The 13318-nt window shown below is 39.0% G+C and overlaps 1 protein-coding gene across 1 annotated transcript in view; it reads right to left on the bottom strand.

Moving 5' to 3' along the window:
• LOC104965453 (kinesin light chain 1-like) overlaps positions 1–13318 on the bottom strand; it is a 22314-nt gene that overhangs the window by 3056 nt on the left and 5940 nt on the right. The window contains exon 2 of the mRNA XM_010794409.1: positions 11804–12074. Coding sequence (XP_010792711.1) covers positions 11804–12073 — 270 coding nt within the window. The 5' untranslated portion in view covers position 12074. The remainder of the gene's footprint in view (positions 1–11803; positions 12075–13318) is intronic.

The following is a 13318-nucleotide window of genomic DNA, read 5'->3' as shown; positions in this document are numbered from 1 at the left end:
TGTACCAAAAGCTAGCTCTCTCTCTAACTTTTACCTTGGGTCTGGATAACAACAAACAAATAATAGTGCGTCAGACAAGAAGAAGAGAGCCACATATTGCGTCAGACAGAAGGCCAACAACGGAAAAAAATTACTGCTTATGTGTGATGGCGATGGGACGACCATTTCCTTCAATGACGGCTGCGAATTTTCAAACCCTGCGGAGCCATGTACAAGAAACCAGAGTCCAACCACCACATTCGCCGGAAATGTTAGTCGAGGTATGGGGAGCGTGGACCAAATTGGGTCGGGTTGGGGAGTGACAATGAGAAAGGGAGTTATCGGGGTGTCATAGATAGTGGAAAGTGGCAGTGAATAAGGGACCGTCTTACCGAACGACACAGGACGTCTTGAGAAGGAAGAGCACAACATAAACCATGACGGCCAGAAAACCTGGTACTGGTGTTATCAGCAATTGGAGTGTTGCTTGCGGCTGACAGAGATTAAGAAGCGGAAGCGAAAAATCAGGAGAAACTTCACTAAATGGGTGAAAACATGGATACTACAGCGAGAAGCTCAGGGGGCTTTCCCGAACCTGCCGAACGGAACCAATATTCCAGCTCGAGCCAAGCAGCACAGGGATGCCAATATTTTAACGGTGTCGGTGCAGTGCCTTTTCAGTGGGATAAGATATAGCAAATATGTCTAAAGAACTGTACAATGTAAACAATCGACAAAAATACAATACGATAAAAATAGTGTGTAATACAATAAAAAAAAGAGTTTGCCAAATATGTCTAATGCTGTGTTATCAATGGCTGTAGTATCAAGGTACGAAATAAAGTTTTGTATTGCCTATCCTGCTATTTGTGTTTATTCTTTTAATCACACAGCGTTAATAAAAAATGTGCCTACATAACTGTCAGTTGCAGCCGTACATTATTATTGGTTTAACTACTAACAGTATATTTTTAACACATTTTAAAATGACCATCTTGAACAGCTACAACGTTAACATACTTCTAGGCAGATTGTGGAGGATAATGAGAGAAAGAATGGAGGGGCAGACAGAAACACCCATCTGAATAATGGCCACTTCTTGCAAAATGTACATTTCCATGTGATGCTCACAATAGATAAATGAACAATGAACAGTGGTAGACAGTAGCTCTGTCTGTCTGTGCGTGCCTTCTCAATCGTTTGTTTTGGTGCTTCGCTTCTCATGCACTGATTCGCTGAGCTGAACAGCCAATCAGAGTGATTTCTTTGGCCGACTTTCTTTGGCCAACTGTCTGAATTTTTTTGGTCAACAAGTTGAATCGATCGCGGGAGGTGTGAAAATGTGCCGTAAAGAGACGACGATGCGGGACACACCAACCTGAGTAGGGCGCCGCGAATGCCCGACGGCCTCTGACTCCCAAAATCGGGTTGGTGTGTCAGGGCCTTAAGGGCCAGCAGGAAGGCAGGATCTGAAATAACAAGAAAGGTTTTGTTATGTCACTAGGATTATCTTAGCGGGGGTTAGGAGAAAAATGTATAACAAAAACCCTGTGTCAAAAACTGGACATGTGAAGTTTGGAAAGGTTTAATAAAATGTTTTTCTGCCTTTGACAGCTTTGTGTGCAACTGTTATTTTTTGTTTTTATTTTATAGGGTCCGAGCTAGGAGATATCCTGGAAAATGTGAATTGTCAACCACTCATAATGTCCACCATATCACCAAAAAAGGTACAACTTAAATGTAAAACTACCCTTCCCAACTACTGCAGGAAAAACATCAGGAACACCACAACCCTAACCCAAAATAATCAGAAAGTGTATTGACACTATTAAATATTACTGCTGGGACCCATAAACAAAAGCAAAACTTAACAAGGGAACGCAGTTTAGTTTGTGACAAGTTTTGTGTGCAACCACAATTTGTATGTTGTTATTTACTGGGGTGCCAGCCAGGAGATATCCTCATAAAAGCTATGTAGTCACACACATCCTATGATGTACGGCTTATGTAAAACAAATTGCTCATACAACCTCAACCAAAAAAGACATTAACAAAAAGTAGCCAATGTAGTGAATACAAAAAACCCCACTAAATAACTAGGAAGAGTAACAGACCTACTGCTTAGACCCATGAACGATCACAAAACATGTAAAAAAAAACATGAAATGCTCTTTGAATAAGGCAAACATTGAATATATTTCAGTTTATTTCCTGTCCAAATCAGGCAAACCTTTTGTCCGGAGCAAAAGAACACTGCATGCAAGCTTGTTCTGGATAAATGTTAGGCAATACACATTGACCTGTCCAGTAGTTTCTTCAATTACCGACCACTTTTCCATATATGCTTTTTTTTATTTGAGTTGAGTTAACCAAGGAAGTAAGCTACTTCTTAGACGGACTGTACGCATCTACGGTAGTTTGAGGACCAATTTCTTTGGGAACTTCTGTGTTTCTTACTGTCGTTCCTTAGGAAAGGCAGAGTAATGTTACTTTTTGGGAAGATTGGCTGGCAGCAGCAGAAAAAGGTCAATAGAAAACAAGTGAAAGGTGATTTGGGTAATTGACATTTAAATCTGTACTTTTTGCGTTCAACAACATACGTTCCTTTCAAGGTCCATTTTGGGCAATAAAGGAATCATGTGGTTTTGAAGGTTGAGAGGAAATCAGGATATAGACATTGTTTTTTACAATCTCTCACTAGTCCTTTAATGTTATGCAGATGGCATACTAAATTACTGGAAGACCCCATAAACTCCCTCATGTATATCATCTTCTGATAAACACCATGTGATATGATTGAGCAATCCTAAACAGCTACTGAATGGAACTAGTCGAGGGATTGTTTTCTCAACTGCTGTCTCAAAGGTCAAAAATGAAACCATGATTATATCGTACTATGCGTAAACTTTGGTGATAATATTATTTTCCAACCGCCTCCTCACAGTTATAAATAAATAAATGCTCATTTTCTTCGTCCGCTGAGGTTTAATTGCACCATGAGTTTGTTTTTCCCTCCAAGGGAGCAGCTCTGCTTCTATGAAATGTTTGTATAATTAAGACTCAATCTGTCAGCTTTCTCCAGTCCCATATGCTGGAATTGAGGCAAGCCTGAGTTTGTAGCATTGGTTTGGTCTTCTCAATTTGATCCAGATTATTGTAATACCTTCAGGGCAAGCTGTTGCTTTGAACCAACGCAGGTCGTACAAAGTTGCATCACTGTAAAAAAAACATAGAATGTAAAATACTCCTGAAATAAATGTGATACAAGCAGTAACCTCGCAACAGCAGACAATATTCCTTTTCTTGAGCAGGTGTTGAAACAGATGCTAAAGAAGCACCGGAGCAGACATACACACGAGGGAACAGGAGAGATATCTATGCAAATGTATTTCATCAAAGCCTTTCCTCACAACTGATGCTTAGACTTTCACTATCAAGCACAACCTAATCGCGTTCCATCTACCTGAAATAGCATATATCAAAAATAATTATGCCAAAAGTGTTTGCCAAACCCCTTTTATCATCAAATTTAACCTCTTTGATAATATGTCAATGTTTTCAATTATGAATCACTTCTGACGTCCCTCGAGCATCCTTCATTTCTATTGTTCGTCTATGTTCAAAGCACACACATCTTCTCTATTCCACACACACACACACACACACACACACACACACACACACACACACACACACACACACACACACACACACACACACACACACACACACCCTTTGCCTTGTATTATCTTGAGTGATAATATCCTATTTGAAGCACTTAGAGCTCTATTATGTACAAAGACACGGACATAGGCTCTCTGGTTTTAATGCTTGAACGGCTGCTTGCACTGTATAGAAGATGCAATGCCCACATTAATTTAAAGGTCTCCTATTATACTATTTTTAGGCATATATTACAGTACTCAGTTATATAAAAAACATGTCTATGAAGTGTTGCTCGAAATACCAAACAGATACCTCATACCCCTCTTAGTGCTGATATTTGTATGCATAAAAGACATCAAAAAGTGCATTTTGCATGATAGGAGACCATTAAAGCAAACACAAATAAGAAGAAATACAATGCAGATTGTTAATGTGCACAATTGAACATAACATCAGCAGGAGTTATTGGTTGTGATTTATAAGAAAATAACTTTTAAAGTTAGTCCCCCTACTCGGCTAAATGAGGGTTACATTTCTGGACCTCGTGTGAAAGAACACCCAGAATCACTTTAATTTCAGCAAAATATTGTTCTGCTTTTTTCCTTGTCTTTTTTATCCATGTCTCCTCATGTCCACCACTTCCTCTTGGATGCGTGCTTTCATCTGATATAGGAAGTCATTGCTCAGCGGTAACAATAACAAACAAAATATCTTGTTATTTAATTTAAAGAGATATGGCTTTGACTGCCTCCACTGTGACGTGTTTCCATGCTTTAATGTTCAAAAAGCTCTTTATTTTTCAGCACCTCTTTTCACCCTCTTTCTGAAACCAGAGCCCAGTCTGCTCTGATTGGTTAGCTCTAATGTGATTAGTCAACTGCTTAGAGATATCCCTCCCATTAGCCTATCACGTACAATGTGTTTGAGCGCTATATCCAATAGAAGTGTGAGTGTTACAGAGTGATGTCCAGGGTTCGAGTTGTGTGGGAGGCAATGGGAGCTGAGCTCCTATGCAAGCAGTGAAATCACCCATCTGTGGGGGTCGCTAATACATTACCAACAACCATTATTTTAATCACAAATAATGCATGTGTCAATGTAATGAGTATTATTTACATTAACGAGGTAAATAGGCTCTGGAGGGAACTCAGAGTGATTTTAGCCTTTGCAGACAATTACATGCACTAAAACATATATAACCCACCTGAAGATTTGCAAAACCCCAAAAATAATAAAAGTGCCTCTTTAAATGCATATACAAATGGAAATATGATACACATAGGAACTCTAAATCTTCCATAGAAGTGAGTCTCAAATGCAAAGGAACACATTATGGCCTTACCTATTAGATATATTTTCTTGGGAATAAGAAGCTCTTTGATCCCTGCCCTCCTGGCTGAGGGACCAAAGCTTTCACAAACAAGGCAACTTCCTTGGATCTTTGCTCTATTTCACTGGAACAGTACAATCCGGATACGTTTCATGAAATCTTATTTGAATACATTTAACTACAAAATGTTTCATACTGTACGTTCTTCGATCAGTTGTGACTTCAAGCATTAGCATATGTATTGGATGGGAATAGGCTCGGAGAGAACGCCTTCAGCCCCAAAGCCGCTCGCATTGTCAGTGAAATCATCCAGAGGGAGCAAAATAATAAGAAAGCGGGAGGATAGTTGCTAATTTACATTTAGTTAGAATTGACCTTTAGTGAAACAGTTGCCTTCAAGGAACATGAGTTTTGCTTATCTCCATAAAGAATTGTCCTTTTGTGTAATGTTTGCATTTATGTATTTCACACTAAACAACCTAAAGTTTTATTTGACAGAATGTCATTGTTTATCTTTCTGCAAGTGTTTTCTGGCACGATTCAAAGATGGATTTAATCTCGAAGAGACACAAATGCTCTTTTAACTTTATAACAGCAGATATAAACATCCTGTCCAAATGGCAGCGTTTCAATTTTAACGTCCATGAAAGTAATATGATACAGAGACATGTGTGACGGGGGTTTCCATTATCTCCCTGCACATATAACCATCTGTATATCAATCATGCTCTCCACGCCGCGCTCTTTTTCACAGGTGCTCTGGCTGTCATGCGAGTCCCTTTGACATTTGCCTTGGATTGGGTAGCCATCTGTGAATGTGATGAGTTTTTTTTTTTCTGCCACAATTCTCATATGAACCACATACGGACGGTGCCAACGGTAAGAGTTGTTTACAATGCGACCCCACATCCTTTTTTATTCCTCTCTCATTCCCTCTGGGCCTTCATTTTCTGCGCCTCTCTAGCTTTTGTTCGATTTCTTACGTGAAAGGAAAACACCCACGCATCACACTGCTGTTCTCCATGTGAAAAATCACTCTGTAAATCAATACGGTTTCTTTCCCTTTTGTAGTCATTTAAAATCATGTTCAATTTCTAGCATACATGCATAATAATTAGTGTGATTGAATTGCTAATCAATCCTCAAAATTTGAGCCAAAGGCAAGGCTGGCTATATTCAGAGCTATTAATTTTGGATTTTCAATTCATCCTGTTCTCCAAAAACAAAGCCCAAGGCCTGACAATGCACTATTAATTCTCTTAATGAAAATATGCCATTCTAGCATGAAACAGATCCCATTGAGGAGATTGGCAGGAATGTTATCAAGGAGCTAAATAATGTGGGCTTTTCTGGCACAATGACATGCCATTGTAATAAGTAAGAGATGAAGAAAAACCTGTCTCTAGTACTAGAATGGTTTCGCCAACTTTAGAAGAAAACTTACTTGCATTAACTTTCGCACCATTCGGGTTCTTGTCATAAGGATGTAAGGGGTCAGGGGCAATTAAAAATTGACCATTCTGTTATTTAATTTAGAAGGGTAATAGCCTAGATTACAACCGATGACAATGCCAATCATGAAAGCATATGTGCATGGCAACTAGTACGGTAGGCTATATTTAAAGAGTTTGGAGAAAGATACATTTTATAGCAATTGTAGTGTCCCGTCAATTATGTTAAGTTGTGTCATGTTTGTGATTGTCATGTTCATGTTAATTTAGTTTATGTTCCACTTCATGTTTTATTTTGTACTCTCCTTGTCTCATTCCAGGTCCCTTTACTTCCTGCCTTGGTTGTTTTTCCCGCCATCGTCAGTCTCTGCCCCGCCCCTGATTGTTTCCACCTGTGCCCACTTACCTCATGTATATATTGTCCTGTCTCCCCTTGTTAGTTGTCGGTTCGTCTTGTTCGTTGTCCCAAGAAGCCAGATCCAAGCCAGATTCAGTGGTTTGCCTTTTTCCCTCCATGTGAGCGCTTTACTTTTGTCATTTTGTTATTTTCTCTAAAAGAGTGATTTTGTTTTTGCAAGTAAAGATTATTTTTCTTCAAACCTTTTTTGTCTCTGGGTTGTGCATTTGAGTCCTCGAAACTATTGAGTCAAGGTTCCTAACAGCAATTTAATTTTGGCTAGGTGTGTTTTTTGTTTAACACTTGGCTAAGGTATAGAAAACGTTGAGGTTAGGGTTCCTTTATTGAACAACATATACAAATTGTTGCCATCGAATCAGAAATAAAGGGCCCCAAGATTAAATAAGATTAGAAAAGAGCACTCTTTTGAGCACCAGTCAATCCTAAAGTTAAATGAAGACTCAATCCAGATCAAATGTACACTAGACATAAGTCTGTCTCTGTGTTTCCTTTCAGAAATATTCATCCTTGTAGATGTTGCAAATTGAGATTCTGTGAGGCAAGGAGATGTTCGATTCTGTGAGGCAAGGAGATGTTCGAATCATATCGTTTCGGTCTGTGTTCAAATAATGTTTTTAGACCTAAATTCAAATAAATGCCTTTTCATCTCACACTGGATATGTATAATCCAGGAGAACATATTCCCCTCGAAACAATTGTCAGCTGTTTTAAGTAGTTGGATAAACTAAACAGAGCTTTATAGGCAGAATAATGAAAGCCATTGTTCTAGATTTCTAGCTAAATATGCATATTTCTCATTATCATTGTGAAAAAACATCAAAAACTGTTAAGCAACATTTACTTTGCGAGTTACTGTTGTTATAAAGTAAGTATGCAAAAATCAATGTTACAGCTTTGTTAGAGACAGTCAGTTGGAGGCATCAGACTAGTTTTTTGTCATATTCTGAGAGAGATGGCATGGAGTTTTCTTTTTTGCAGACTATTCAAAAAGTGTGTAATACTTTAAAAACAGGCAGTATTTATTTTTGCTCTTGTGTTTGTCGCAAACAATCGAGAATTGCAAGATTAATAAATAAAAATAAAGTTTCACAATCTCAAGGTTTCTGGAAGAAAACATTGTGCTTTGTAAGTTTCTGATAATTGAGGTATTTTCCATCAACAGGATTTTGGAATATACAATACATTTTGAAGCAGATTGGAAATACCGGGCAATAATCATTTTTTGGGAGATGGGCATTGTGACACATCCATGTTGTGTAAGAAAAAACAGAAATGCTTTTTCTTTACTTGGAAAATCACGTAAAGTCTGATTAATTAGTAAAAAGGCTATTGTGTTGATTACAACACAACTCTTCTCTTCAGTCAAAGTTGTTTTCACGGTACATCTAACATTTCTTGAAAAAAACCAGAAGAACAAGTTCCAATTTCGGGGATTTGCAACCAATCAAGCAACAATGGAATGAACCGTTGGCGTTATTTGCTCCGGTTCTCCGCAGGCCATTAAAGTCTACTTTGGTTTAAATGTAAAAGTGAAACTTGTAATTGTGAATGGTTTGTGACAGTGTATTATCAAATAAAACATATCTAAAGCTTGTTTCAGGTGATTATTCAAAGCCAAGTTATAACTAAAGTCTACACTGTATCTACATTAGCATTTGGGACTTGGATCATGCATGGTTGACTTGCAATGTAGGGGATTTAAAGACATCATTGTTTGACAGTATGAAATTGAATTTGACAGTTTGGGAGTGTTTGAAAGAATGAGCACACCAAAGAGGGGGTCGTCAGAAAGTTTGAGCTAGCGTTTTGAACAAAGTTGCTCTTTTTGAAACTACAAAGATTGTTTCCTACAGGCGTGTGTCCTCTGATTTTTGCATATATTTTGCTGGCACCAATACAGCGCCTGCAGGCATTGATCAAAGTTGTTATTCAAACGCAACCAAATCTATCTTTCTCAACTGAACTGAGCTTTAATGCTGGTTTGAATTGGCAAACATGGCAGTGAAAAGTAATTGATTGTGTCGGGTTGAAGTGTTCGAACTGACATTGGAAATGTGACTTTGCGTCTTATATATTTCCTTATTTTCAACATTCTGTTGATTTACTTTGAAAGATGCTGGCTATGTAGGTAATCTGTACGTGTTCGCTGCAGTTTGCAGCTAGACAAGGTGTTCCCTTTGATGTGCTGTGGATGAGGAACTTTTGGCTCACAGGCCTTTTTTCTTCATCACAGAACTAGACATAATGCTCACAAAAGGCACAGCGCTCTTTTGTTTGAGGTTGGCAGATTTTTCAAACACGCTCTCGCTCCATAATCGTCCATGAGCGACGTTTGGTCAGGGTCCCGTGGCGTGCAGTTGTGACGCTAGGCTCCTTCAGCTTCATAAAGGGACGCAAATAGCTTTCAACTGATTGCAATGTATTCCCATCTGCGGCGGGATTTGACGCTCATGGAAGCACGGCATTCGTTTGTGTCGGCTGCCCTTAAAGGCAATGTGAGCGTCCATTCCCATTGGATAACGGAGAATTGTACACCCGGATGTAAGTATTCCCCTTACTGTCGATTGATTTTACAGTGATATCTGCACTACTCATCGACTAAAAAACACCAGATTATCCTTGTTAATTACACAACATTGATTGGTTTAAATTGTGTGCAATGCTTTTGTATTTTTCCCCTTCGATTCGGAGAAACAAATATTTTTTCGGAGTAAAGGATGGCAGAAGGCACTACACTACCCAGAATCCCCAGCTATCGTTTAGGACTACACCTTGTGCTCTGTTTGACAAACCCCGTTTTTTTTCACCATTCATTCCAATGGCTGGCGTCTATGTCACGTGATCTTCAAATTTCTCCCTGCAGAAAAAAAAACATGGCCGAACTTCGTTTTATTCTCGGTGCAAAATGCCTATTTTAAAGTTAGTTTGGCCATTAAAATGCGTTTTGATGTCATTTGATGCGAGAAATATGAGCTGTTATTTCAGATTATGTTATTATATTATGATCTTTAGTTCGCTAGTGATTACAAAGATTACTTCAGGAAATTGCGTCCATAGAACGTTTTCATTGTTACCAAGGTGGTTGCTAGGTACGCTGNAATATACCGGCGGGCCAGATCTAATAGTAATTACAAATTATCCTGCAGGCCGAAATTAAATCCACCGAGGGCCTGATTTGGCCCCCGGGCCTTGAGTTTGACACATGTGGAACAACCTCTTAATAATATTCATGATTATTCTCAGTCACTCCTAGCTGCCATCATCCTGTGCTGATCTGAAAAACCCCTGAAAATCCGATGAAATTCAAGAATATCTTAATATGCTAAAATATCATTACACCATAATCTTTCAAAAGAGGCCAAACGTATACCAAACCTTATAACTTACCAGGGACTAATTACAAAAAACATTACATATTTTAATTCTAAGAATATAGTAGCCCTTTCAGTGGCTGCATCTTGTGTATATATTAGGGTACTAAAACTACCAGTGAAAGTAGTAGACTTCCCACCAGAAACTAAATATGTGTATACTAATGGTATTGTCAGCCACTTTGAGTAAAAGGATCCACTTAATAGCATGTGGTGTGAGTGTGTAATTAGACAAAGAGTTTGAAGCATGGTGGCATCTGGGGTTGTTGGAGGCAGAAAGATTATGCAGAAAATATGAATCACACTCTGTTTTACAATAACTGCAAGCTACCCAAAAGACTGAAGGTAGATATAAGACTCTGCATGGTGCAGTGCAGTGTATTGTGTTGTTAATAGGCAAAGCGTGCTGGGAGGCGTAGAGGGGCTAAATCACAAACAGTGACTCATCAGTGATTCATGGGCCAACTGAGCAGAGGCATAACCAAAGTTTTCTGCATTTAAAAAAGTTTCTTCAAAAAGACTTTGGAAAATAACTTATTCTGTCTACAGATGGGTTCATTAGTCTTAGTGAAACAAAAATGTATGTATGTATATAACATGAGACATGGTGTGTGAACTTCTGAGAGCAATGTAAACACCTTGCATTGGAATTTGTGTGTACGCTTAGTTTTCTTAGTCTGTTATTAAGTGTTTGGCTAAAGCAAGGCAAACTGCGGTCAGGTGAAGGCCAGTCCACGTCGGCTGCATTTTTTTAAGCGTTTCTGGAATCTTTTTGAAGTTTGCCACTCGCAACAGATTTAAACAAATGTATGAGAAATGAATGTCTGATACTCGTCACCAGCGTGGAGACCGTTTGTCTGCCTGCTGTTCATTTAACTCCTCAGAAGCTGCTTACAGGACAGCTGCTTCTGGGCACAGAAAGCAGAACAAAAGTCGAAGTTGGTGTTGGCTGAACGAAGATGCGCACCTTCCTGTGCGTGTCTATGGCAACAATAAATACCTCAAATGAAAATTCAATTCTCCAGTTTCATGCAACTAGAGATAAAAAAATACCTGGCGGCTGGTTCACAACCCACGACGAAAAAAAAAAAAGTCCTGCTCTCATAATATTTTTTAAAAATGGTATCACAAGGAAAAACATGACATGCTATAACTGTTTATATTTTAAGAATTTAAAAAGATTGGAGATATTAAATGTTAACGGCAGATGAAGGCAAAGCTATTCAGCATTTCATGTTCAGATCATTTGGTTGACAAATGATTGCAACATCAATTATGGATTATTATGAACGTGGTGTGCCTTCAAAGCAGCACGTCCCCCTTTGTGAGCGCTAATGGTCCCTTTAAGCTGTACATTTCACTTAGTTACAAGTTGTTGATATGATTTAATTTCTCTTTTCTATATGTCTATTAACTATTCATTCATATTTATTTTCGAAAAATATATTTAGCTTCTTTTGTGGGAGTTATTTAAGAAAAAATTAATTGCATATTATTCACAGAAATAGCATGGCTTGTGACCTGGATCTGTTGGATATCGAGCACAGAGCATAACGATAATAACTCATGATAATGACTCGTTACACACCTGTGCCTCGCTCAGCCCCAGCTCCAGCATCTCCATGGACTTGTGGATCATGTGGGACTTCTCCTCCACCAGGACGCCCTCCTCCTCCTCCTGCTTCAGGCAGCGCAGCGTGCCCAGCAGGCCGTCCAGGATGGAGTGGTGCTCCTGCTTCAGGGCCTCCAGCCCCTGGATCACCTGCTTGGTCCGGGAGATGATCTCTTCCTGGGAAAGCTTCTCCCCAGGGTCCTCCTCCTCCTTCACGCACACCATGGTGGACATGTCCTCACGCATTCTACAGATTCAACATCAGGGAAAGGAAAAAGATTTTCTAAATTATGTATGAATCCAATTTAAAGTGAATGAAGTTGTTTTTACCAGAACGTTCCTGGAGATCAGACAAATTAAACCAAGATCAATGATAAAAGAAACACGTATAAATGTGCAGTTTATAATGAACAGATAGGGATGTCCATTCATTTAGAAGTTCAAACATCACGCTCTCTGAGGCCAGAGGGAAAGACATTTTCTAAATCTTATAAAAACAAGAAAACTAAAAGCAGCTTGTTGTCATCTAAAGACTTCCACATTAGAAACAACTTGTCTCATGATGTCTATACTTGTTCATTCCTGACAGAACATTTAATTTAAAACGCATTAAAAAGTTTGATCAGGGTTAACTTCTGAAATAAATTCAGAAACAACAGAACCATTAGGTATAGGAATCTTCACAAAGCCACACATTGGACAACCTTCAGATGTTTCCTTCCAAGCTGCCTCCTCCTGACCTTTTCTTGTCTCATTGCTGCAACACACCCTGATGCATCTCCGCTTACGATCAATACTCGGCTCCGGGTGAGAAACAACATTGTCTTAAACCAAAGTGTGAAACCTGTGAGTGTCAGTACTTGCTTCAGGTTGAGATCATTAATAACAAATGTTTCTTACTCAGACTTCACCCGAGGTGTCTTTGTGTGAGGCACTGACAGCAGCAGGGTGTTGCAGCAACTGAAAAAGCTGCATAAACAAGAGAATACACACGAGGTCGCAGATAAATAGTGTAGGAAGAGCTCTGAGACTGAGGCGTCATCACTTGAGATGCTTTCAGAAAAAGAGCGACTTTGGTGCAGCTGTGATGATGACCGCAGACGATAAACCTGCCGCCTGCTGACAGCTCAAATCAGGATCTGAGGGCTGTGGGATGTGTGTGGTGAACAGATAACGACAGATATGAGGTGAGGATTTTTAGAAAGGGAAACGCTCACAAAAAGTAGAAAAAAAATGATGCCACAAGTCTTTAAATGTGTTTTATGGTTCGTTATGTTATACTGCTTCATCTTTGTTATGAAGTCAAGTCAGCATTTATTGCCTAAAAACTACTTGTTCCAGATATCACATAATATACAGTTTTCATCTGGTATCCTTTTACTAAGTTACTAAAAGACTGCATTGTTAATAAATATTTTTTCAGACAATGACTCAATACACACACACACACACACACACACACACACACACACACACACACACACACACACA

Source organism: Notothenia coriiceps, unplaced genomic scaffold, assembly GCF_000735185.1.
Source record: "Notothenia coriiceps isolate Sejong01 unplaced genomic scaffold, NC01 NC01_scaffold00037244, whole genome shotgun sequence".
Classification (NCBI taxonomy): Eukaryota; Metazoa; Chordata; class Actinopteri; order Perciformes; family Nototheniidae; genus Notothenia; species Notothenia coriiceps.
The sequence above is the reverse complement of the archived record's forward strand: the minus strand, read 5'-3'. Positions and strand labels throughout refer to the sequence as shown.